General features: G+C 35.2%; 3 protein-coding genes across 6 annotated transcripts; all 3 read left to right on the plus strand.

The window, feature by feature from the left end:
- The first annotated feature begins 1,255 nt into the window (after positions 1 to 1,255).
- Positions 1,256 to 5,571, plus strand: LOC103992205 (mitochondrial phosphate carrier protein 3, mitochondrial). The gene is made up of 6 exons (XM_009411821.3): positions 1,256 to 1,760; positions 2,399 to 2,760; positions 2,867 to 2,910; positions 4,600 to 4,814; positions 4,989 to 5,113; positions 5,209 to 5,571. Exons 1-6 carry the CDS (start codon positions 1,443 to 1,445, stop codon positions 5,279 to 5,281), a joined length of 1,137 nt encoding a protein of 378 aa, XP_009410096.2. The 5' UTR covers positions 1,256 to 1,442; the 3' UTR covers positions 5,282 to 5,571.
- An 8,433-nt stretch (positions 5,572 to 14,004) lies between these two features.
- LOC135617558 (triacylglycerol lipase OBL1-like) lies at positions 14,005 to 17,722 on the plus strand. Its single transcript, XM_065117908.1, has 4 exons — positions 14,005 to 14,411; positions 16,174 to 16,367; positions 16,501 to 16,534; positions 16,681 to 17,722. Exons 1-4 carry the CDS (start codon positions 14,105 to 14,107, stop codon positions 17,547 to 17,549), a joined length of 1,404 nt encoding a protein of 467 aa, XP_064973980.1. The 5' UTR covers positions 14,005 to 14,104; the 3' UTR covers positions 17,550 to 17,722.
- Positions 17,723 to 18,370: 648 nt separating this feature from the next.
- Positions 18,371 to 26,228, plus strand: LOC135584376 (zeaxanthin epoxidase, chloroplastic-like). 4 transcript variants are annotated; one of them, XR_010488784.1, is made up of 17 exons: positions 18,371 to 18,935; positions 20,880 to 21,042; positions 21,112 to 21,186; positions 21,266 to 21,366; positions 21,528 to 21,643; positions 21,894 to 22,105; positions 22,299 to 22,390; positions 22,700 to 22,814; positions 22,946 to 23,049; positions 23,180 to 23,225; positions 23,348 to 23,412; positions 23,490 to 23,579; positions 23,665 to 23,719; positions 24,614 to 24,702; positions 24,804 to 24,891; positions 25,427 to 25,683; positions 25,980 to 26,228. XR_010488784.1 is itself a non-coding variant. In XM_065117909.1 (16 exons), exons 1-16 carry the CDS (start codon positions 18,433 to 18,435, stop codon positions 25,505 to 25,507), a joined length of 1,995 nt encoding a protein of 664 aa, XP_064973981.1. In that variant the 5' UTR covers positions 18,371 to 18,432; the 3' UTR covers positions 25,508 to 25,894. The 4 variants fall into 4 exon arrangements, 1 of the variants encoding a protein (XP_064973981.1); XR_010488783.1 differs by having other exon boundaries at positions 25,985 to 26,228; XR_010488785.1 differs by having other exon boundaries at positions 18,765 to 18,935; positions 20,912 to 21,042; positions 25,985 to 26,228.
- Positions 26,229 to 26,813: the final 585 nt, after the last annotated feature.

Consider the following 26,813-nt stretch of genomic DNA (forward strand, 5'->3'; position numbering starts at 1 on the left):
AACGGCCTCTACTCTATTTTAAATTGCTAGTGTATTTTGTCTTGTGTCGGATCATAAAGATCGGTGCAATTCGGGGTCTTCTGTATTGTTCCCAGATGTGGGACACAGCACGGTTTACCGATCAAGTAGAGGGTCGGTCGGACGTGAAGATCACCACTTGTCTTCCGACACGATGCTATCATATTGCCTCTTGTGGCAAGCCATAATAAGCAGGTAAACATAGACATGTTATTTTGTACGCATGTCGTTATTTTTGGATAGTTTGTTACAGCCCTTTGTTAATGATAGTCCCATGCGTAAACCAAGAACGGTCAACTTTGTCTAATATCATGAGGATGGATATTAATATAAAGAGTGAAACCAACATATTGTCAGTCGTATATGGGACAAAATAAAGTATTGTTTTGGATCAATGGAATATAAATTGTCAGACTAAGAAGGGAACAGAATTAAGACGATTTAATTATTAATACAGAATCCAGTATATTGAAAAGTTAAATATATAAATAATATATATTATTATTATTAATTGTAAATAAGGATCTTAAGTATATTGTCGTAGACGGAAAATATATCACATGGCGTTGAACGATCACATGGCGCTCCCACCTTGCAGCGGAAAATATATCTCTACCCAAACGTCGGTTACCCGCATCTGAGACGGGTGACCGTGAGCCATTAAACCAGTAGCTAGAGCATTGCTCTGACTCGCTGGGCCCTCTTCAAGAAAGCGACCATCAGTCGTTCGGTACTAAGAATTCTTTATTTCCTAGAATACCCTTCTCTCCCTCGGTTTCATTTCTTTTTAATTCTAAAACGTCGTAATCCATAAGTTACCTAAAGAATACCTTTCTCCTGCTTCCAATCACAAGTAGCGCATACAAATGAGTAATCAAATGGGTAGGTCAAGTAGTTCTCGTTCCTTTCCGATATTAACGCTCTTCTTCTTCAGTCACCCCGTTGTGTTACGAGTGAAGATACGACTTTTCTCGCTTGACACGCAGGTATAGCACCTCGGGAACTTGGGGCCGCGCGATTATTGGCCACCTCAACACCTTATAACTTTCTTTACATGTTATCAAGACACTCGCTCCCGTACCTTTCTCTCATTGGATACATGTGATGGCTCTCTGGTAACTCTATGACATCATGACGCCGGCATGTGGGACGTATAGGAGTTCTACTGGAAATGAAAACATTAAATATGAGGGCGTTTTCGTCATCTGAGGCTCTGGAAATAGAAACTGCCCCCAAAGAATGGCGCATCACGGCCGGTTATGCAGCCTTTGCTCCGCTGTCTTCGGTGCAGTGCAAAAAGGCTGCTGGAGAGAGAGAAGAGGGGAAGACGCTCGTCTCTCATCCTCCCCTTCTGCGTCCAATCTCGTCGATCCAAACCCTAAGCCCGCCGCGGGAGGAGCAATTGAAGAAGACCCTAAGCGTCGATGATGGATCTCTCTGAGCAGTCTCGCCGATCCCTCCTCCCCAGCTTCCTCTACTCGCCCACCTCACCGGCCTCCAGAACCCTCGGCCTGGAGCAGATCCTTGGGAGGGCCACCCCCGCCTCGCCAGCCCCTCCCGGCTCGGCGCCCGGCGGGGGCGCTCCGACAGGCTCGTTTGTCATCCAGGCGCCGAGCGAGCCCGGGAAGATCGAGATGTACTCGCCCATGTTCTACGCCGCCTGCACCGCCGGTGGGATTGCCAGCTGCGGCCTCACTCACACGGCCGTCACCCCGCTCGACCTCGTTAAGTGCAACATGCAGGTGAGGTCCTGGGCTGTATCATTTGGCGTGTAGATCGGGGGTTTAAGTCGCAGATCCTGTGGTTCATGGCGGCCAAAAGGATCTGGTTCAGTAGAATTCTTGGATGTTTTTATATTGGCTATTTCATGTAATTCAGTCTTTTCCTTTGCTTATTATGATTGTCGACCTAGGTTTTACTGACATTTCTCTTTTGTTGCCAGATTCTTCCTTGTATGCTTTGGCCATCATTACGGATTTGCTTCCCTTTTGAGTTGATCAGTATGCAAAGTCCTATGTCATGTTTAATATGTAATTTGGTTTTGGAACTTAGGTTTCTGGTTCGTGGATCTATTTTCAGATAGTATGTGTTAATTCATACATCAAAGGAATAAGTTGAAAGGACTTTGGTAACCCTTTCATTGTGGTTTTCGATGTGACTTATCTTCTTCGTGAGTTCCTGTTTCTAGGATGCTGCTTGAGCTTCTTGGTTGATCTCTGATTTGAAATTTGTGTTCAATGGGTTGTTTGATGACCATAGAGATCGTCCATGAGTAAATGTCGATTCGACCCTTTGGTCTCTGATCTACTAGTTTCAACTTTAGAATGTAATTAATAATGGATATATCTATTTGATGATGAATGCTTGTTTGAAATTTCAGATCGACCCAGCAAAGTACAAGAGCATCTCTTCTGGTTTTGGTGTTTTGCTTAAAGAACAAGGGTTCAGAGGTTTCTTCAGGGGCTGGGTGCCTACACTGCTTGGATACAGTGCCCAGGGGGCATGCAAGTTTGGGTTCTATGAGTACTTCAAGAAGTACTATTCAGATATTGCTGGGCCTGAATTTGCTGCAAAGTATAAGACTCTTATCTATCTTGCGGGGTCAGCATCTGCTGAAGTGATTGCTGATGTAGCTCTCTGCCCCTTTGAGGCAGTGAAGGTGCGAGTACAGACACAACCAGGGTTTGCTAGGGGATTGAGCGATGGGTTACCTAGGTTCGTCAAATCTGAAGGTGCTCTGGGGTATGTATCTTCTCTTTTCTTTCTTCCTTTTGCTTATGTATTAGATTGTTGTTTGAAATTTTTTTGTGATTCTGAATTGACTAGTCTCTGATGTTCTGCTTTGTAGATTGTACAAGGGAATTGTTCCTCTCTGGGGGCGTCAGATTCCTTGTAAGTAATTCTTCTTATCTGCAACCATGTTATTGCCAAGTGATCAATATATTGTTGTAATTACTTTTGTGATCCATGTTTCCAGATACATGAGAAGTATGGGTAGTTAACCCAAATAGTTGGACGGATTTTGCTGTCGTTCTTGTTACTTTTTGTTGTATTTATATTTGACTATCATAGTACAAAAATATGCTAAATCCATGAAACTAAAAGTTTAAATTTGATGTGTGAATTACATTATAGATCACTTAGAGTTATCTTCTGGACATCATCATAATCTATGACACTTTGTTAAATACTAGAGTTGTGCTGCTTATCTTATTAGAAATGTGTATTTTCAGTGGAATAACTTTTCTTATCATGTAATATCAGAATATAATGATGTTATTCTTGTTTGTATGCTTGTAAGTAATTGCTATGTTGCTAAGAGGATCTACATTTCTTTAGGGGAAATGTGAACATGGTATGAATATGTTATCTATATTTTCTTTCTAACATCCTTTTATTTTGTCTCTAACTTCATTGTCAGCTGCTTGTCTTATTTTCAAACCACATTTACTTGCTTCAGAAAAAGGGAACTGATGTGTTAGGTTTGTATACATTGAAACTTCAGACTATTTTCCATTTCTTTTTTTTTTCTATTTTTAATCTCTCTGTATGATGATGCTATCATTGTGTTTCCAGAGACAAAGCCAGGATAACTTTCATAGTGGGGCATCCTTGATATTTTGTTGTCAAATGGTCTGCAAATGTAGTTACTTGAGATATGAGATTTTACTGAGACTACCGCATTTGCGTTCTTATATAATACATGTGTGTGTGTGAACATATTAATAGATATTTTGGAGTATAATTACAACAATATTTGTTTTGCTCAAAAGAGTAGGAGATGTTTTTGTCTTTCGTAGCTACTTCTAAAGAACCATTTTCATAAAGAGTACAATTTTTGTGATTGCTAGTTTACCAAACATACATGCTTATAAGATGGTTTGCTTTGAAAAGTGGGAAGCATGATAAACTCCTGAATTATCCATTATAAATAAGTAAAGAAAACAATGTACGTAGTCATTTTTTATATCTCCATTTTTTTATTATTCATTAATCAATCTATCTGAGTAGTATCTGAAAACTTGGTCTTATGATGTCTGACCAATTGCTGGAATCTTTATTCAACTCATTTCTAGTGGCATATATTTGGCATCCTCTGTAAAGTTCTCTTGCTCATGCTTTTCAAGTTTGGGGTCATAGTTAAATTATAGACGACAAGACTTGAATCTTGCTTAACTTCATATCCTTTCATATGTATTCCTTGCTGGAATGAGAGAATATTAGTTATATTTTCTATAGATTGATTTTTCTCACCAACTGGAAGCAGAAATATTTTGACTAAGGAAATGATGAACTGGCATCTTGTGTTTTGCTGAAAACTGTTGATGTGGCTGCTGCAAAATCATTTATTTTTCATAGTTCAGATGTATGTGATATAACTTTAAAGGGGAAGTCAAGTTTAACTTCCTCTTTTTTGGTGCTGTGCATTGGTTCATTTTATTATCAAAATAATGATAGAAGTTTGATAGTAATAATGAAAGAATAAGTGGTATTATCTTTTGATTTATTTTTTTCAATTATCTAATGTAAGGGTTATGAAGTGTTTCTAATTGCAAACATAAACTTGAATTGCTTATGCAGATACTATGATGAAATTTGCTTCATTTGAGACTGTTGTTGAGATGGTTTACAAATATGCAATTCCAACACCAAAGGACCAATGTAGCAAACAACTCCAGTTGGGAGTGAGTTTTGCTGGTGGTTATATTGCTGGAGTATTCTGTGCTATTGTTTCCCACCCGGCTGACAACCTTGTCTCTTTTCTTAACAATGCTAAGGGTGCCACTGTTGGTGATGTAAGTCTTGCATTATTTGCTGGATCCTGTGACTCTTTCCTCCTAGTATGTATACATGATGGATTGTCATCATCTTGTGAAGGACTCCACTTCTGGTAGTCTGATGTTGGAGACATTAATAACCCGACATGTTTATTTTCAACATTTACTGATCTCTTCATTTTCTTCAATCAGGCTGTGAAGAAACTTGGGGTGTGGGGTCTGTTTACACGTGGGCTTCCACTGCGTATCGTCATGATTGGCACACTTACTGGAGCACAGTGGGGAATTTATGATGCTTTCAAAGTGATGGTTGGCCTGTAAGTTACTTCTTTTATACATTACTACCATGAAAATCCTATGGTATTAGTTCCTCTTTTTCAATTATTTTTTCCTAAAAATTCTTTTTCTGCAGTCCTACAACTGGTGGAGTTGCCCCTGCCGCTGCTCCCTCTCCAGAGCTTGCTGAGCTGAAATCTGCTGCTTGATATATGTTTCTGAAATTAATCCACTTCATACGGAAGTGTAATTCTTTAAAAGAACAACCCTTTGCTTGCTTTTGATTTTCCATCTCTTAGCCTGAGAAATTTAAACATGTTAAGGTGGCTTTTCAAATCATAGCCAAAGCAAGGATTAGTGAGAAATAAGATGGAGCACGAGGTCTTTGTAACCTTGACCTGCGAAGAGTTGCTAGAACAGGTGATGTTTACTTCCATTTCCCAACCTTTGTAATCTGTTTTCGTTATAAAGTTTGCTAAGAAAATATGTTTCTCATGTATTTAGCAACTTATGGTTCCCATGCAGAAGTGTTTCTTTAGCCGAAAAGATGGATTTCCGTAGGAACACAAATATTTTTAGTCATAAAAAATCCTGGTAAAGCAATTCTGATCTTCTTCTTAAACTTGAAAGTTAGCTTAAAGATTGAGGGTGGAAAGTAGTATGTTATATTGTTTGATGTAACTTTCTTTCTATTAACGACAGTGTATAAGGCTATAATACATTGCAATTTTACCTTACAATATGAGACATTGTATCTATGATTTGGACTCTAATCATTCACTTCGTGACAGGGAAATGTTATCATCGGCGTCAAAGATTCATCGTCAAATTATTTTATTTATTAATAAAAAAGTAAAACGTATTTATCAATCTATGTTGTTTTGAGATATATAGAGAGAGATATTGGCATGCATGGCTTATTGCCTTTTCTTCTAGGTTCTAATATATTTGGAGAAGTTGCTTAAGAATGTTTGATTCATTCGGGTTTTCCAAAAGAACAAATAATAAAGTTCAAAAAAAGTTGGCCTCCTCAACCCATTTGTGTATGTAATAAAACCTTCCTCAATAATTGATAAATAACAAGACAGAGACAAAATAGATATAAAAACGTCACGGGCAGAGGCTGATGATTCCTTCTCTTCAGGAAATGTTGCACAAGGTTCGTCTACGTAATGATCAGATGTTTGACTTCCTGTCATGAGAGTGGAAGCAGACACCACAGCTCATGCCGCACCATGTCCATGCTCGCAAGCTAGCTAAAGAAAATCTTTGAGGCTTTTTCTATCGTGTATGTTGAAAATGTCGGTAGTAGTGGTTGTGAAAAATTAATTTTTTGTAAACATAAATATTATATTTATATTATTATATAAAATTTTAATATTAAATTTAAAACTAAATAATAATAGATGAATATCAAGATTATGTACCTTTTTCATTTGGTAAATCTTTATCTAATGTATAAATACATCATAGTAAAATCTAAAATTTTGAGAATATATCTTTAATCTTAATTTATGACATTTTATCCTAGGCTAGGATGGTAATTAGGTGAGTCTTTCCATCATCTCCTACAAAATCCTATCATTAAATTGATTTTTATTATCTGATAATTATAATCAAAATTTAATCAAATCTATAATATATTTTGCTTAATTAGATAAGATCACTTAATTAAAAAAACCTTTAACTTGGCAACATATCTATTATTCTATCACCATTTAACTTATCTAACATTTTCGTGAAACTACAAGTCATTAAACTGTCATTATTCTATCATGAGAGTGGAAGCTCATGCTGCACCACCTCCATCCCGCAAGCTAGCTAAAGAAAATCTTCTAGGCTTTTGCTATCGTGTATGTTGAAAATGTTGGTAGTAGTGGTTGTCACGTAAGAAAAATTATTTTTTTTTAAACATAAACATTATAATTATGTTATTATTATATAAAAAAATTTAATATTAAAATTAAAATTAAATAGCAATAGATGAAATATCATGTACCTTTGTCATTTGGTAAATCTTTAACTAATCTATAAATATATAAACTTTAAAAATTTGACAATAGATCTATAATCTTAATTTCTGACATTTTATCCCGGACTAGGATAGTAATTATGTGAGTCTCTCGTCAAAATTATCTTTTAAAGAATTCTATAATTAGATTTTTTTATTATCTGATAATTATAAATAAAATCCAATCAAGTCTATAATGTATTTTACTTAATTAGATAAGATCATTTAATTAAAAAACCTTTAACTTGTCAACATAACTATTATTCTATCACCATTTAACTTATCTAACATTTTACTAAAACTAGAAGTCATTGAAAGTACTTCACCACACAATACACATGCGGATTAGAGAGCTTAGGATGATAATTAAGAGTCTCTCTATCCTTATTATATCCTAAGAAATCATATAATAACCAAACTTATTTTTTATTGATCGATAATCATAATTAAAATCTAATTAGATCTATAATATATCTAACATCCTCTCACTTGCTCTATTAATTAGTAAAATATAAAAAATAAAAATAAAATTTTATTTAAAATAATAATTTTACCTAATTGGATTCTAAAATTTTGAAAAGATTTTATACGTAGCCATGAATTTTTAAAACAAGTCAATATGTCTAATAAATATAATAATATTATAATAAGTCTAACTATCAATGTGAGTCATAACGATTGTATGTCATTAATGTCATACTTATTTATATATACCATAATATTATTAGTCTTTCCTAATATAATCTATAATTACTTTTATAATTTATCTTATTAAGATAATCGTATTATCATATTCAACTATAATATGCGTAAATATCAATATAAATATGATAAGCAAAATAAATAATTTTAATTAAATAATAAAAATATCAATAATAATACTACCTAAATATGCATCACCATATCTTTTATGATTTACTCATAAGTCTTATTCTAATAATATGTACTTTAACATATTAGGTTATAAAATTTTAGTAAATGAATCAACAATCATATGCTTGAGTTCTCAATTAACACTTATTATTTTTAGATCTTTTTTTAATCATCAAATACTTTATCTTGATATGCTTAAAACCACTAGAATACTTGTTATCATTTCAAAGATAGTCCTAGCAGAAGTATTGTGGAGTATCATAATTCTAATAACATAAGTTGCCTTATATATATCAATCATCTTAAAATTCTTAATGAAAAATATCTTAATTTCATACAATAAACTAATATCACTACTAATAAGCAAAATATTATCCACATATAAGATCAATATAATAAACTTATTTCCACTTACCTTTAGATATATACATTGATTAATAATATTTTTTTGAAGAAAGTAATGATCTAATAAAACTTTATATACCATTATTTAGAAACTTGTTTAAGATTATAAATGGATTTCCTAAATTTACAAGCCTAACTTTTTTTTTCCTGTTTTATGAATCCTTTATGTTATTAAATGTAAATTTCCTCATATAAATCCTCATTTAGAAATTTTTTTTATATTCATTTGATGTAATTCTAGATTATGATGAGCTATTAATGTCATGATGATCATTAATGAGTTCTTTTTAGAAATTAGAGAATATATCTCGTTATAGTTGATGTTTTTTTTCTAAAAAAAAAATTGACTACAAATATAGCTTTATATCATTCGATATTATCCCTTAAGTCACATTTTATCTTAAAGACCTATTTACAACTAACTTTTTAAGAATTATTAGATAATTCATTGAGTTTCTAAACACCATTCTAATCTATTGACTTTAACTCTTATTTAATTATATCGTATCATTTTTTAAATTATTATTTTTAATAGTTTATAAAATTGATAAAGGATCTCTTTCGATTCATATATTATAATCTAATTTTTGTAGATATACCAAATAATCATAAAAAATTACAAGTCTATATTTCCTTTGAGATCTTCTTAAAATTATTGATTATGGTTGTTCTATAAGATCATTAGTTATAATATCAACATCACGTGGGAGTTCATCAATATTATTTTATTGTTCACTCTTATTAACTCTTTTAATGATCTAAGAAACAATAACTTCTCAAATAGAAAATGATAAATAAGTGTAACTCGTATCTCCTATATATCAAAATTAATTTTTAAAAATTTTTATTCTCACTTATTTCGTTATATTTTAAGAATATTATATTACTAAATTCTACTATCCTCGTATTATGATTAGGGTAATAAAATCAAATTTTTATTATTTTTAATTAAAAAATTATATATTATTGATAACATGAGTTGAAGCATCAGAATCAATCCACTAAATATTAGAAGAACCTCTATAATATTTGATTCAAAATATACAAATATGAAGTTTATATTTTTATTTTCAAATCAAATCTTGTATTTAATATAATCCTTTTTATATGTCCTTTCTTATCATAAAAGAAATACTTTACTATAATTATTTTTCATTAGTCTATTTAATATTTTTAAACTCGATAAATTTATTTGGTGAATGATACTTTAACTTTCTTGTTTTATTATCAACTCCTTGAGTAATAGTAAAAAATTATAAGATCTTTCTTATCTTAATCTTAATTCTATCTGAACATACTTATTAATCAGTTCTATCCTTATTAATATTATATTGAATATTGAATAGGTCAAATTGAGGATGAATAGAACTAATAATGAACTATACAAGGAAAGGTTTATCTATAATTATATCTAATGCTTTAAGTTTACATCTTTGTCAATCAAACCATGGCCATGGCCATAAGATTTGAAATTGTAGTGTCATCATATATTTATTAATATACCAGCTAAAGATTTATCAGTATATTTAAATTTATCTTCTACATCCGCAAATATTCTTATGTGCTAGTTACAAGTGGTAATGAAGATTTTATATTATTTATAATTATTATTCTTATAAATATTAGACTGAGCCAATTAGATCTTTCATAAACATTCATTTTATTAATTTATTCTATAATATTTTTATCGATCAAATTTATGAATTTTTTAATAAGTAGTGTTAAATTAAGATCTAATATAGCTAGTGTAAATTATATATATTCTAACTAGTCTAAATAATTTGAATTACAGAATACAAAAATACTAGAAACATGAAAGTGTATGGAAGGAAATATCATTATAAAATATAAAATAATATTATTACTTTGAGTTATCAAAATATGATAAGCTTTTGATATCATTAATATTTCACCTAAATATTGATGTATCCAATGTTTATTTAGAATTATTTATGAAGTACTAATATCATAATATTACTATATTTGATAATATAATTCTAAACTATAAGAATACTAAAATAATATTATCTTACCCTATCATATAATTATTTGAAGTAGATTCTTCTCTGGAATTATCTATATCTTTTAATTATATATGATATTATGAATATTATTATTTTTCATATCATTTGGGATTAATTATTTAATATAATTTTATAAGTTATTAGTTTAGGCTATTTTGATGATTACAAGACTAATATAATAATATAATAATATAATTTAAAATATCTTATAAATGGTAAAATATTTATTTAATTTATATCATATGGGCCTATCATCTTCAACTACTTTGGCAACTACTAATCATATAAAACTTAGGATATAAGTTAAATAATAATATTTACTAAATATCTTTTAATATTATTTATGCTTAAGCAATTCAATTATAATAAAATAATAATTAGTAAATATTAATCAATAAAAATTTATATAATAATTGTAATAATAATAAAACATAAATCATATCTTAGTGTGAAAATAAATATTATTTCATAACTTTATATGTATATGAATAACTAAACAAATATCCAAAGCAATAATTAGAATTTAATTATCATAAGTAAAAATTTATTAATATATCATATGAGAAAACTATAAAAATTAATAATTTATATTTTTAAATTTCATATAGAATCCTAGATTAGATCAGTCAACTTTATTTAATTGGATAAGCTCAAAATTGAGCTAAACATTAGCCCAACTAGATCAATCAAACTAAAGTTGTCCAAAGTCAAATTTTGATTTTTTTTTTCAAATTCGATTAAAACAAGATTGATCGAATCTCAATCTAGTTAAGTAGTTAAAATATAGTTAAAATCAAGTCCAATCAAAATATTTTATTAAAACATATCAAATTAATTAATTTTATAGTTGAGGACATAAATTAGAAATATTTATTTTTTATGAGTAAAACTATATTTTTGTCGAGATATAGTTGAAATATCTAATTTATTGAAGGGAATAGTTGTCAAGGATATCGATAATAATTAAAATAATTTATAAGGGTAAAATAAAATTTTAATGGGTGAAACCCTTTTTTTTTTTCTAAGCCATCGTAGTGCATAATTATTTTCCATCTATGCGTCACTTATGGTCATTGTGTTACGAGATTTTTTTCACACGACCAATTAGCGACCCCTACGGTTGTTACATTATTCCACCACCTTACGCATTGATTGATGACCCTATTGGTCACCATGGCATTCCATCGCATGGCTATGCTCATGTGTTCACCATGTAGCCACCAGGAATGTGACCTTCGGTATCCAGTCGATACTGATCGAAGCTAGAAAACATCATTACAGTCATATGCCTGCAAGCAAGCGATAGAACACACGAGATAAAGGAAAACAAATCGACAACAAAAACGAATCGTTTAAATATCATATAATCAAAATTGAATAATATCTTTTTAAAGAGTACTAATAAATAGATCTAAATACAAAGTAAATTTGACATACTTTTGGATCTAAGGTATTTAATTTTAAAACATGATTCTGATACCAATTATAAGTATAAAAGCTATAATATGTTATTGCTATATAAAAAATTTTAATGTTGAAATCGAAATCTGATAGATTAAGAACAGGATTGTGTACCTTTCAATACTATGTAAAAAAAAATTATTTGATCTATAAAGTCATTGTCATAGGATTCGATAACTACGGTGATATTGATTTGTAACGAAAACTAAACTCATATTCTCCCTCTTTTTATTCTTCACATGATCACTATAAGCGATGAAATAGGGAATAAGAAAGATCTTTTATAGATAAAAACAGAGGATCTAGTATAATAATTAAGAGAATTCTTCCTATCATAATCTCTTAAAAAAGATCCTAATATAATTAATTTTTTATTAGTTAATAATCATAATCATAATCAAAATCTAATAAATTTATAATATATTTTATTTAATTAGATAGAATCGCTTTTAAAACTTGTTAGTATAACCGTTGAAATTTTTTCACGTTTTGCTAAAGCTAGAAGCCATTGATTTCTCTTCCCCCACAGCAAACAGTCATTAAATTTATCAATGAAGCTGCTTGGAACGTGTTCCTCGTTCCACGGTACAGAATAGATGCTTTCGAATGTGTTCCTCGTTCCCCGGTGCAGAACACCGAAAGCACTACGGCACACAACGCATATGCGTTTGTATTCAATAAGAACGGAGCTGATAGTACGGTGGCGTTTGGAGGAGTTAATGTGTTCCTCCCGCTGTTTCTTACTCAAGAGCTCTACTGAAACATCCGATGGGTACAGGCACTTGTAGCCTGTGAATCAATCCAAGTTAACAGCCAACTCTTGCATTTGTGGCTGCTCCAAGATCAACTTTATCTTCCATTAGAACGCTAAAATGGCTGTCCTGATCATCCTTGATGGCCTGGTAATTCTCATCGACATCTTTTCTCGTGGAGGAACCCACGGGTTTGCTTGCTCGGCCCTTAAAGTTGACAGAGAGACTGTACCTAATTCCCAAATGGAAATATATTTCACGTAAAGTTTAACTCGTCCACACGCTTCTCCATCACAAGACACACACTACTAGTCAAGGAAACAGGGAAGGAAGAAGAGAAGACATAAAACTTGAGCAGAAAACACAACACCATGGAAACACGCAACTTCTTCCTTCTTTCCGGATCATCTTAAAGTACAGGATGAGACGATAAATCCTGGTGGAGACAAGGTTGACAAACTTTATATTAAGCTCTTGTATGACATTAGCAGACATTACATCTTTATTAAGTACCTTCATGCATTTTGAATAGGGCAAACCTGTAAACGAATTTGAGATCAACTATTCAGATTTTGGCATATAAAGTTTTGATTAGGTCAACTATTTTTTATTTGATTCAAAAACATAATATAAAGCTATGATAAATACGATGAGATTAGGTCAACTATACAAAACTTTTGATTCTCTTCGCATCATGTTTAAAATTTTATTTTATACATTTGTTGTAGGGAATTCGAGATTATCAGCTTGGATATATAATTTGTTACATACTAGTTTATCTTAAAAAAATTTCACGAGAGATCGTAAAAAAGGACTAAAAGAATAATCTTACACTGATAAATATCGAGAGAGTCGAGTGACCCATAATAGATGAAGGTTAAATCGGTGTTGGTATTAAAGTCATACCGATAAATATTTCTCCTAATGATTTTTTTTTTCTCTATAGAATGAGTCATCAACTAGAAATTATTGGTTGTTCCACCTACTTCCAACATCAAAAACCAACCCCTTCATTAAATTGGGAATGAAAAGAAATATTACTCCTTCCTCTCCCATACCATCACGCCATTAACACCTTAGTGGGTGATGTTATTAATTACTCCATGCCTGTTTATTTTATTGGCATCTGATCAAGTCAGTGCAGGGAACTTTCCTACAAAGGTGACCGCATGATGGAACAGAGATATTTATATTGGAAGTTAATTAACTATGTCAATTCTCGAACTAATCGATGCTGAGACAATGGTTGCCTAATCAAAGCAGTTCGATCTGATCTGGCCAATGGAAAATGGTGCAAGCGGAGACGTCGATCCCTCCCAAGAATCTCTCGAGCTTTCTCTTTACGACGAAGCTACTGATAAGCTTTTCTTTAAAGGCTGCGTGCAAGACTGGACCTAAAACACGCGGATCCAAACAAAGATTATCCATCACCAGCGCGAATATATTCTGCATCCTCTTCACATAAGCCTTTAAGCTTAAGAGGTCGAGAACTCTCCTTTGCTCTTCATGGCCTCCGAGTGTGATGGTTTCAGCGATTATATGGTGTTGAGGCCCGACAAGGCAGGCGTTTCTGATCTCTTCCGCCTCTTGTTTTCATCGAAGGTGGCGGAGAATGAATCGGTGGACTGCCCCGTCGACACCCAAATCAACGAAAGGAGGCGAAGGTGGGCTATCTTCATCTCTCTCCTCCTGCAGAAGACTTTTCTCCTGTGGAGGAAGCCGATGGCTTGGCTTGGATCTGCACTTGAGTTCTGGCTAAACCTTCTGATGGACAACCATGGATTCGTCTCGCTCTTGTGTAATATCTTCACAGGTGAGTACTATCCATGCCCGCTCACATTGGATTTGTGTTAGCAGCAGTACATATATCTGCAATGCGTACTCCATATGAATTTGTCCTATCCATACAATGGTGAAAGATGACCAGATCGACAAGATAATAGAACATCCTTCCACAGATTAGATGAATGTGTTTGTAGATGTACCAAATCTAAAGAAGAAAATATATGTTTCCTACTACGGTCAGTATCGATCCTATTATTTCCATAAATTATTTAGAACAATTTTATACTCTCAAAATAACAAAAATTTCCTCTCTTAGTTTCAAAAGAGCACTCCATGTTTTAGATTTCTCATTGAAGTTCTAATCTTCTACTAAATAGAATTGGAATTTCAATAGGACTTGGTCAATCCTATTAATTAGCTCACAAATGAGGGGGTTATCAATACATTTAGGTAAAATGACAAGATCAATGCTAATACATCTCTTCTAATAGGACTTGATGAATAGATTATATATATTAGAAAAGAAGGACATGGAAGATGCTAACACACACACACACACACACACACACACACACACATATATATATATATATATATATATATATATATATATATATATATATATATATATATATATATATATATATATATTTGGCCATCTTTGGAGTCAACTATAATCCAATTGGCACGTTTCCACTGTATGCATTTATTAATTAGGTTAGAAAAGTAACATTGGAATGTGTCAAACTTTGACAATGATGAACTTGCCAAGTCAAGCTTATGTGTCTTTCTACCTCCTTGTTGATGCTTATATATTTCATACCTTATGTCTATTCTACATAATTATATTTAGCTATTTCGTACCACCTCTTTCTGTATTCTCATTGCTTTTGCATAGGATTACACTTGGCATTCTTCTGATTTTTACGTCCTATTTTTCACCATTTTCTTCCTCATTATCTTTCTTTTTGTATGGAAATGGAATTTTGGACATGCTTGAATTAAAAGATGGTGCTTTGTTGCAACTAAGAAAGCATAGAAATTATTTTTAGGATTTTTTAATCGATTACATGATTTGGGTTATTTTATTTGAGCCTCTGTGATGAATAGTAATTAGTGAGAGCTTAAATGCAATTATATAGAAAATTACAAACTAAATTTTAAATTTCTGTAAATTGTAAAAGAAATATTGACTGCAAAATCAATATTTCTTTAAATAAAAATATTTTATTTTTTGACTAGCTTACACATCATATCAGTCTTATTCAAGTATACATTATAAGAAAAAGAACAAGAAGAGTTATTCCTCGCAGTATTGATGTTTTGGTTGAGAATTCATCGCAAGAATAGCTCATCCTATTTTGGAATCCAAGCACAAGTTTAAAGAGCTTCAACTCAAGAAATTTAAGCTAGATCGGAAATAGGCATTCTATTTCCAATCTGTCAGATGATGCGTGGAACGGAGAATTTAGAGTGGCAGACGAATCTGGGAGAATTTTTTCTGATAATTTAGTATAAGACTTCTTTAAGTTATCATCATTAATGGCGTTTCTTAAAGGAATCGAAAGCATTCGAGATGAAAGAGACATGACACTGTTCTCGTTCCTTTTTCGAACCAATCATAATTTTAGAGGATTAACATATTCTAAGGCTTTATTATTTGCCTTTTGCTGTGTATTTTGATTCTGCTTCTTTATGTTTCTTATTTACTTCTCAGAAATAGAAACAGATTAAATTTCTCCAATTTATTCCACAAAAAATGAAACAAAAGAAGGCTTCGTTCTCTTCAGGAAAAGTGGCGTATCCCCAGAAAGAATCATCAGCATATAGATCATGTATTGGACAAATGGACACGAGAGAGGAATTAGACGCGAGAATTCAACCAAGCGACGGGAAGTATCACGCAGCACTCTCAATAATGGCTGCAAAACTAGCTTACGAAAATGAATCATGCATCCAAAACATAGTTACTAACCACTGGAATGTAAGCTTCTTCTTGTTCTGCTCTCTGAATACTGCATGCAGAATTCAATTATATAGCTCATTACCATCTGAAAGAATTATCTCATCATCAAAGGCTTATATGATGATGTTCAAATCCTTGATCTTGTCTGCAGATGGAGTACTTGGGATTCTACGATGGTTGGAATGGTAAGACTGATCGACATACGAATAATAATCATTTACTTCGCCCATTAATCTTTTGGATATGTTGCAGCATGCATGCATGCGGCTACTAGCCATCAATATTACTTGCCTACGATTCTAATAGAACATGCTGCAATGCAATGCTACAGACTACCAGGAGCAGTACAGCTCAGAAGCATTTGTATTCAATGACAAGGCAGCCGACACCGAGCTGATCGTGGTGGCATTTCGAGGCACCGAGCCCTTCGACGCCGTTCAATGGTGCGCGGACTTCGACTTCTCCTGGTACGAGATACCAAACGTTGGCAAGGTCCATGGAGGCTTCATGAAGGAGTTGGGATTGCAGAAGAAACTTGGGTTTCCCAAGGACCTACCTCAGAGGAGAGACAGACCGTCATATGCTTACTACGACTTGAGGGAGAAGCTCAGGGAAGTGCTGCGCCATAAGGAGAAGGCAAAGTTCTTGGTCACCGGGCACAGCTTAGGAGGGGCACTCGCGATACTGTTCCCGTCCATCTTGGCACTGCATGGGGAGGAGTGGCTGTTGGGTAGGCTGGAGGGAGTGTATACATTTGGGCAGCCCAGGGTGGGAGATGTCAAGTTCGGGGAGTTCGTGGAGCAGCACTTGGACAAGCCAAAGAAGAGGTACTTTAGGTATGTGTACTGCAATGACATCGTGCCAAGGGTTCCCTACGATGACTCTGCTCTCCTGTTCAAGCACTTTGGGACATGCATCTACTTCAACAGTCTCTACAAGGGAAAGGTGGTGAAAGAGGAGCCGAACAAGAACTATTTCTCGTTGTGGACAGTCATCCCCAAGTACATGAACGCAGGGTGGGAGTTCATCCGGAGCTTCTTGATCGGGCACGTGATAGGGCAAGATTACAAGGAAGGATGGTTCATGACATCTATGAGACTTCTTGCTCTCGTAGCTCCTGGTCTTACACCACACACACCTCAAGACTACGTCAACTGCACCAGACTGGGGGCTTCACCTCCGAGCAACAAGCTCGAGTGACTCGGAAGCAAGCTTCGGCATCTTCTTCTTGCTCGGAGTTTCTTCTGGATCGAATGATCTGATCCAGCATTTGTTTCACATATATACTGGCTGTTGGATGATGTATTTTTTGGTTCCATCAAATCATGCAACTATATATTTTACATGGATATACATCTCCTACTTGTAGTGCAGTTTTATGGGCTTTGGTATTTACTTATGGAGGATCGAATGCACTTTACCAAAGTTGAGTTTTTATTTTTATTTTTTCTTTTTTGAAAAAGTAAAGTTTAATTTTTACTTTTTTTGAATAAAAAACAAATGTAGAAATTTAGACCCGTTTAAGTCACCGCCTAAGAAATTTACATCCCTATCCTCTTTCCCTTCTCTGGTCGGTCATTCTACCGGTCAACTCCGCATCTAAAAATGGAAACGTGGACGTGACTCAGTCCACGGCAGTAAGAATCGTGTGCGTTAACGCAACGAAGCACTCACCAAGAAAATTAATAGCACGCATCTCATCACGCGCCACAATAAATTTATGGGAGCCAAATATCCCCTTGGCACGGAGGACAAGTGAGTACAACACCCACTCATCGAAGCCTCTTCCACCCGCCCGACCCACTAGGGGTTGTCCGCACCACCACACGCACCATGTGGCAGCAGAACACCCCCTCTCCCGCTAGCCAACTGACCACGTCGTGCCACGTTGCCAATCCCAACACCTCAGTGGCCAAACGAGTGGCGCGTCAAATCTATGGATAGATTGTCATCTCCCTCCCACGATCCATCTCCGCCACATCTCATCAATAAAATCCTCCCGATCTATTTGGCTTAAGCGCTATGATTGTTGTGCTGGTAGCCACCCTTTCTTCACCCGCAACGCACCGGCTGCAGCGTCTTAATGGCACTGTTGTACAGTGCTCCGCTCCATTCTCCCCCGATCCCCTTTCCCAAGACCCAATTCCCGTCCTTGGCTCGTGGCTTCTTCTCCGAGGACTCCTCACATTCCGTTGGTCATGGTCTCCACAGTTGCAAGTGTAGGCGGAGGTGTGCAACCATGACTGTGTCTGCAAGTGGTGCTCAGTCTGCTGCGGCTACCGCGGATTCCGAGCCGGCGCCGGTGCCGGCTCCGCGGAAGCTGAGGATTCTGGTAGCCGGTGGCGGAATTGGGGGGCTGGTGTTCGCGCTGGCGGCGAAGAGGAAGGGGTTTGATGTGATGGTCTTCGAGAAGGACCTGAGTGCCATCAGAGGGGAGGGGCAGTACAGGGGGCCGATCCAGATCCAGAGCAATGCGCTGGCGGCGTTGGAGGCCATCGACATGGATGTCGCGGAGGAGGTGATGAAGGCTGGGTGCATCACCGGGGACCGGATCAATGGTTTGGTGGATGGGATATCTGGGAACTGGTGCGTGTTCTTGCTCTGTCTCTTGACTTTCTCTTCGTTCCCGGTTGAGTTTTCTTTATGGCCTCGCTGTTTCCATTTACTCTTTGGAGTGAAATCGAGTGACATTTGTCCTGAGTTCATTATTTCCTTTACGTAGTTTTTGGCTGCCATCAGATGTATGCTTAATTTGTGATGTCAACCGACGCATTTTATGATGCATATGTAGGTACAACTATTATAGAAACATTAATTCAAGCAATCAATTTATTGTGCGTTCATGCTATTTGTAGTTGTTTCCTAGCTAACCAGGCACTTCACCTAATCTTCTTTTGGTTTCTTTTTTTGGGGAAAAAGGAAGGAGACTGATATTTCTTCACAGTAGATTGATGTAAGCAGAGCAACTTTCATGGTTAACTATGTTGATTAAGGTGGCCTCACTTGATGGGTTAGTAGCTGTATTGACATTTAAGACATGGAAGTTTCAGGCAATAACAGATGTGGGGATGCCTTTAGCTGTTCTGTGCTGCATGCTTGCCATACCAAGGAACCCAACATGTCCATACACTAAGCTGATAGGCCCGAGCAATTATCGAAAATTTCACCAGTTTTGGGATTGATCATTGCAGTTTCTTTGATCTTCAGAAGTCAAGCAAAGAAGTGATGGAATTAGAAGGCATGACAATATAAGTCATGTTCTCCTAACATTCTCCACTTTGGTTAGACATTTATGGACCACATATTTGGAGGGACTTTCCCTCTTTCTATCTCTCTCTCCCTCTTCTGTTTCTCTTTCTTATTGTTCAAGAATTCAAAGCAAATCAGGGCCCCTTATCTATAGAAAGGACTGCCTCTCTACTTTCGAAATCTTAGGGGACCCTTGTTTCCAAGGCTCTTTAGGAGATGTGCAACATAAGTCACACTTCTCTGAGTTCAAAGGTTAAGTTCCACATTGTGTTGGGCCTTTCTAGATGGAGTGAAAATTTTGTTCCGTTGTATTACAGATGATTTCTGGTCAAGTATGTTACCGTTGATTTGGACTACTTGAATAATCGATCTTGAGGAAGAGAATTTGTCAGATGATTGTTTGGTGAAACTAGATATCCTAGATATGGAAATATCCATGGACTAGCTAGCTTCTTCTCGTATCCATGCTCTTGGAAAGTTGGTTTGCTTGGAAGTTATCAAGCCTGGATATGAGAAGCCAATAAGATACTTCTGGAGTAGACAAGACTAAGGGCTGACACCAACGGACATAATATAACAGAGAGGAGCAAAATATAGCATGTAATCAGATAGAACACACAACAGGCCTCTGTACATGGGTGAAGACAATTGAGAATAACGCTACTAAAACGGAGATGGTTTAAGAATAGTGCCAATCACCTCAAGTACTTTTGGCTTCAACTATGCCCTTTCTTTTCCCCGAACTCGTTGATAATGTGTATATCACGACAACGACACGTCATACTGTCTCAACTATTTGGTGTTGGCTACATGAACCTGTTTCCACCATTGAGCTTTGTGTAAGGTAATAACCTTGATAAAAGTACAGATCTCTCTATCTCATGTTGCACCACTAATTCTAATTGACTCACCTCATCTAAGCAGGACATCTATCATGTCTTACCATTCCTAGGTAATAAACTAGATTATCATTTGAAGGATTGCCATTCTTGTACTTTGAGATGCTTTTGGCTGCCTCACTAATTAATAATATCGTCAAGTCTCTTCAGAGTCATCATTCATGGGTGCAAATTAACTACATTTTGATGTCTCATGTTTACAATGTTTGATTACATCTTGTCGCATTAAGATGGACATAATAAAGAGAAATTGTTAAAAATGCTTTTTCAGGTAAACTTAAAGCCAAATTTCTTGACTAGCTTTTAGGTTCCTGTGTACAGTTGCATAATAAGAATTTTGTTGACTTGATACATGAACCATTGACTTTGGTTCAAAATTCAGGTACATCAAATTTGATACATTTACTCCTGCAGCAGAGCGTGGACTTCCGGTCACAAGAGTTATCAGTCGCATGACCCTACAGCAAATATTGGCCCGTGCAGTTGGTGATGACAAGATTTTGAATGACAGTAATGTTGTCAATTATGTTGATAATGGAGACAAGGTTGGTTTTCCTTCTTGTTGGATCTTTATCTAATATAATAGGTAATCTAATTTGTTACTAATGACCCAGGTTACTGTAGTACTTGAGAATGGGCAGCAGTATGAAGGTGATCTTTTAGTTGGAGCTGATGGCATATGGTCAAAGGTATGATATTGTATGTTTACAGTACTTCTTCACATGGTTGGATGAATTTGTCACCACCTCTTGTTTATTAATTATGCAGGTGCGTAAAATACTATTTGGGCCCAAAGAGGCATCTTATTCAGGATATACCTGCTACACTGGTATTGCAGATTTTGTACCTCCAGATATTGAAACCGTTGGGTATGCTGAAATTTTTGTCCTTTTTTATTCCCTTCGATGGCTCCAGTGCACAACAGCTCTTTCTTATTTAGATAGCAGTTTCTTGTTTCTTAGTATCTTCAGAATCATTAGAGTTAGTGCCTAAGATTGCTTATTTACTACCTTGTAATTCTTTTGTCAAGGTATCGAGTATTTCTAGGTCACAAGCAGTATTTTGTTTCTTCGGATGTTGGCGCTGGAAAAATGCAGTGGTATGCATTTCACAAGGAGCCTCCTGGTGGCACTGATGTTCCTAATGGTAGATATTCTGCATCTAGGTTTTCCTTAGTTCTGTTCCAACCTTATCCATAAAATGATTGGAAGGGAAAGAAAATCTAAATGATTAATGACTGATGTGTAGATTTCAGATAACAAACTTGAAACCCGAGTCGTATTCACTTACATGTCGGTGCTAGCGTGGCCAAACTTCACATCTTCATGGATAAAAAAAAAACAACGAGCAATTTCTACTGTTCATCTATTTAACATCTAGTATGGTTATGTAACAGGTAAAAGGGAAAGACTTCTCAAAATATTTAGTGGTTGGTGTGATAATGTAATAGACTTGATACTTGCAACTGACGAGGATGAAATTCTTCGTCGTGATATATATGATCGTATACCAATTATGAGCTGGGGCAAAGGTCGTGTGACATTGCTTGGAGATTCTGTCCATGCGATGCAGCCAAATATGGGTCAAGGTGGCTGCATGGCTATTGAGGTACGGTTTCATGCATTTATTTTTTTGTCTTGGTATAAAGATTTTCCCTATCCAAAGATGATCAAATTCCTGGCCTGGAGTTTTTTAAGCATGTAAACCTGAAGCAGAAGTTTATGTATCTGGAAATAATATATACATCTAATATCGATTCATTTGTGAGTCTTACATTTGAATCTTAATATCATCCTTGTAGGATAGTTATCAGCTTGCTCTAGAACTTGAGAAATCTTGGAAGCATAGTGTTGAAACGGGAACTCCAATGGATATTGCATCTCCTCTAAAACGGTAACTTTCTTGTCGAATGATACTGTGCTATTTGGAGTTGTTATTACATTTGAATGAAGGAAAAACTCAATAAAAATGTATAATGCTCGGCATTTGTTAGCCTGCCACTGGCACGTTACATGACATCTGTGCCCATTCTAACCAGGATCATGACATTTATCTAGGTGTACAGAATTTTGTAGATAGTTCCTTATGTCGTCCGTGCTAAAGCATGGACATTACCAGCCATTATGCATGGCATGTAGGCATATCCTCGTGCCTATTAGCATATGTCGCATGAGATAACATTTTATAGTTCTTGTATGGCAGTTATGAGGAGGAGAGAAGGATCCGTGTTGCTCTTATATATGGAATGGCACGAATGGCGGCAATAATGGCTTCCACTTACAGACCATATTTGGGTGTGGGGCTGGGACCATTGTCGGTATGACACCAGGCTGATAACCTCCAGTTTATCTTGATACTAGGAACTCAATTTTAAAGGATCAAATCTCCTTTGTTTATTGCATGATGTCTCTTCCCAATTGAACATCTTTGTCTTGATATTCTTTGTAGTTTTTGACCAAGTTCCAGATACCACATCCTGGAAGGGTTGGTGGCAGATTCATTATACAGTTTGCAATGCCCCTGATGCTGAACTGGGTTCTAGGGGGCAACAGGTAAATTGTGGTTACCCACTTTTGCCCTGTAATTCTTTTGAATCCCTGTTGTTCAATTTAAACTTTTCTGTGCCTGGAAATTTTCTGAATCGATCTTGAGACTGAGCCAAGTAACTTGTTACTTTTGCAGCTCGAATCTTTCAGGAAGGCCATTGAGCTGTCGTCTAACTGACAAGGTACTCTCACTAGAAGTTAGATGCAGATCAAACTGCTGCAACTGTAAAATTCAACTTTTGTGTGAGAGAGAAGTAACTCATTATAGAATCATGGTAATGCAATTATATGATAACTTTTGCAGGCAAGTGACCAGTTGCAGAGATGGTTTGAAGATGATGATGCAATGGAACGAGCTATGGGTGGAGAGTATGTCTTCTCAAGTTGTCATTAATCAATCATTATTTACACTACAGTTCATAACTAATACATCGTTACTTTTCCAGGTGGTATCTTCTCCCTGCAGTTACAGGAAATGATAGTGCATTGAAACCCATTCATTTGGTCAAAGATATGCATAGACCATTAATAATTGGGTAATTCTTGAGCATACTGTTTTATGTTCACTTTTGTTCTTGACGAGCTAATTAGATAGTCACTGAGCAATTCATGAAATGGCAGAAATCGTGCACAAACTGGCAAAGAAGGAGAGTCATTTGTCATTCCTTCACCACAGGTTAGAGATTGCTAATCTGACACTACCATACCTACAAGTTTTCCTTGCTCTTTCATTGTATAGTCACGATTTGTTAATGTTCCCCCAGTAAGTAGAATGAATTCAGTAGTGACAGCTTCTTGAAAAAAAAAGGGTCCTTCGGTTTTATGTGATGGAAATATAACATAGAGTGAACCTGTTGTCACAACAGGAAGGCTCTCCATGTACTTACTATCATTCAATGAATGGAGCTGAGTGGTGTACCTTTCTACCTATACCACGACCAAAAATGCTCCACGTTCTTGGTGGTTTTCAAAATGAAATAGGCTGTGTTCTCTTGTCCATTAACGTGTTGGTTTAATGCAAAAAAAAAAAAAAAATCAAGGAAAAATAGTTGAAAAAAAGATACAATTTGGGGAGTATGATAGCTTCTGTCCAATTTTGTTTCGAGTGATCAACACAGGTCTCTCTTCAGTTTGTTGTTTCATGTTCTCTCTTTTATTGTGCCATGTGTCTGATTTTGGAAAATTCTTGGATAAATTAATGGAAATTCTCTTACATTGTTGCCTGAATATAGTGGATTCATCTTGGATCATCTGTTGTAGTTTTGTGATTATTTTGGTTTGCTTGCAGATGTTTGAATTAGCTTAGGAATTTTTTTCTTAATGATCGAGTATGATTATACTATTATTTTTGAGAAATGTGAGACTCTTACCCCTTGCACTAAAATACCCTATTCAGATGAACCATATCAATTTTGCGGCTCTTCCATAAAATAGATGTATTTATATTCTCCAGGAACGAAAGGGGGTTCTGTTCTTCAACTTGTGTTCCTAGCCTTCAAAATGTTGTTGTCTGATATCTTGATCATTTCATGGATAACAATTTTCTTTTTAATCGATAACCTCCTGACAGGTGGCTGTAGAACATATATGTATTAGTTACAAAGACAATGCCTTCTTCTTGACTGATTTGCAGAGCCAATATGGTACCTGGATAACCAAGTAAGTGATGGAAAGTTAAAGTACTACATTGTTGTTTTTAGAAAAATGATGACAGCTAAATGGAAGATTGACATTCTTCTTCTATTTTTCTTCGAGTGCAGCAATGAAAGGAGGAAGTACCGGGTGCCTCCTAATTTTCCTGTTCGAATCCACCCATCTGATGTCATCGAACTCGGTAGTGATAAGAAGGTATTCTGACTTTTATTACATTTTACCAATGTATAGATAATATGAAATTGTCATGCATGGGCATATTTATTAGGATTAATAATGAAACGTGCTTATTAAAATAGGTCACACCATGCACTTCTACCATATAGTCAATAGATTCATGTGCCATAGTATTTCACCCGTACAATGAAATATTTACCTGTGTTAAACTGTGACTACCGTGGGTTTCACATGCTTTTATTTGTACGAGGCAAATGTCTCTGTCACATAGATGAAAAATCATTGGTAGTGGAACTTCAATAGCTAGTTGTTGCTAATCTCATTATTAGTGGCGGAACCATATGTTTAAAATTACTAGTAGGTGTGTCTTAGATACTAGAAGAACCATAGTGGAACCATAATTTTTGTGTCTCATTTGCATTCCACTTTAGCAATGTTTCTTCTCTTGATTAGTTATAGTAGGTAGATCATCAATAATAATCCTTACCATTTTCATCTTAATACATTGATTTGCCAGAAACTAATATTCATTTATCTTTTGATCCTTTTTCAGGTAACCTTTCGGGTAAAGGTACTAAAGACAGTACCAGAAACATTTCCCAATGGAGGACAGGCGATCCTGCAGGCAGTGTGAAAATTTTTCCAGAGGTGTTCATCGTAAACACGGTTGCTGTACAGCAGGCAATCATACTTGGAGCAGTGTATAATAGCTTATTCATTTGCATTATTAAAGCCATAGAATGCACATCTGTAGTTTGGCGCTTATTTCACTTTCATATCAGATATGGAAGAAGAGTGCAACTAGTTCAGGTTGCAATTCTCCACCTTCTTGTTTTTTCCCTTTCCGCTTATTTTTGGATAAACAGGTCATGTTTTAAGAGGCATTTGCAGTATAATTTTTAGGTGAATTCTGATGTAGTATATGTTGAACTTTATAGTCCCGCACAAAAAGATGTTGAACTTAATGTTGAACAGGTCATTCGCAAAAAGATGGATATGAATGGAGGGTTGTGTATATTAATATCATGTGTTAGAAGACTTCTCGGTGTTTGGATGTCTTTATCTCTTATGTTTTCGATATATTTAGCGATTTTTATTGTTGTTAGTGCAGGTTCCAGTGTTTTTTCTATCGGTCGGTGGGTGATCATGGACATGTGGATGTAATCTTCTGTTACAACCTTTGAAGGTGCAAGATACACTCGGGAAAGCTGCTGCAGCAATCTTTCTTCAAATCAGATAAGGCTCTTTTTGCGCCTAAATGCATGTAGAAATTTTATGTGTAATCTGGAAAGCATCTGAACTGAGATATAGAAAACACATGTTAATTAAGATAAGAATGACCATTGTGGTGCTCATTATTGTACTAATGGCTGATCATATCGCGCCCATGAGATCATGATTTATTTCAGTATGAGTAAATGTTTTCTTGGAACGAAGTATATTACTTGCTCCATCTTCTTGCTTCATCTTCTGCATCCGATTTCTCAAAGGAAACTTCTCCAACCGTGTGCCTGCTTTTTCGACTTGTGTTCTTATTGTGCAAAATTAATTCAGATAGTATAAAAGTCTCATATAATTGCTAGGATATCCAAAACACTTAAATGTTTTCTGATCTTCAATGGCTAACATATTGTCCTTGTTTTCCTGGAATTGTACAACATTTTTTTTCTTGGAAGAAACGACCTTTGATAGTTTCATCAGGTAAAGGAAAATTTTTCCTGCTCTGTCAACATTTTTTATGAACATATGAATTGAGATCAATTTGATGCTGATGATGATGATGACATTACTTACAATAGAAAATATTGTCGACACTCAGATCTTGTCACCTGAAATCTAAAGCTTTCCTCTTCATCTAACATGCTGATGATAGCTTAAGCTTGTTTCCTTAACAGCAACAAAAGATCTCTGTATAATTATAGTACCCCCACCATTCTCCT

This window comes from Musa acuminata, chromosome BXJ2-7 (assembly GCF_036884655.1).
Source record: "Musa acuminata AAA Group cultivar baxijiao chromosome BXJ2-7, Cavendish_Baxijiao_AAA, whole genome shotgun sequence".
NCBI classification, from domain to species: Eukaryota; Viridiplantae; Streptophyta; class Magnoliopsida; order Zingiberales; family Musaceae; genus Musa; species Musa acuminata.

Excerpts from the sequence above, each read along its gene's own strand:
- LOC103992205 (XM_009411821.3), top strand. The coding sequence starts at position 1,443 with ATGATGGATCTCTCTGAGCAGTCTCGCCGATCCCTCCTCCCCAGCTTC. Across the intron at positions 2,911-4,599 it reads CTGGGGGCGTCAGATTCCTT|ATACTATGATGAAATTTGCT; the intron begins GTAAGTAATTCT and ends TTGCTTATGCAG. Across the intron at positions 4,815-4,988 it reads AGGGTGCCACTGTTGGTGAT|GCTGTGAAGAAACTTGGGGT; the intron begins GTAAGTCTTGCA and ends TTCTTCAATCAG.
- LOC135584376 (XM_065117909.1), top strand. The coding sequence starts at position 18,433 with ATGGCACTGTTGTACAGTGCTCCGCTCCATTCTCCCCCGATCCCCTTT. Across the intron at positions 18,936-20,879 it reads GATGGGATATCTGGGAACTG|GTACATCAAATTTGATACAT; the intron begins GTGCGTGTTCTT and ends TTCAAAATTCAG. Across the intron at positions 24,703-24,803 it reads TATGGTACCTGGATAACCAA|CAATGAAAGGAGGAAGTACC; the intron begins GTAAGTGATGGA and ends CTTCGAGTGCAG.
- LOC135617558 (XM_065117908.1), top strand. The coding sequence starts at position 14,105 with ATGGCCTCCGAGTGTGATGGTTTCAGCGATTATATGGTGTTGAGGCCC. Across the intron at positions 14,412-16,173 it reads CTTGTGTAATATCTTCACAG|GAAAAGTGGCGTATCCCCAG; the intron begins GTGAGTACTATC and ends CGTTCTCTTCAG. Across the intron at positions 16,368-16,500 it reads TAGTTACTAACCACTGGAAT|ATGGAGTACTTGGGATTCTA; the intron begins GTAAGCTTCTTC and ends TCTTGTCTGCAG.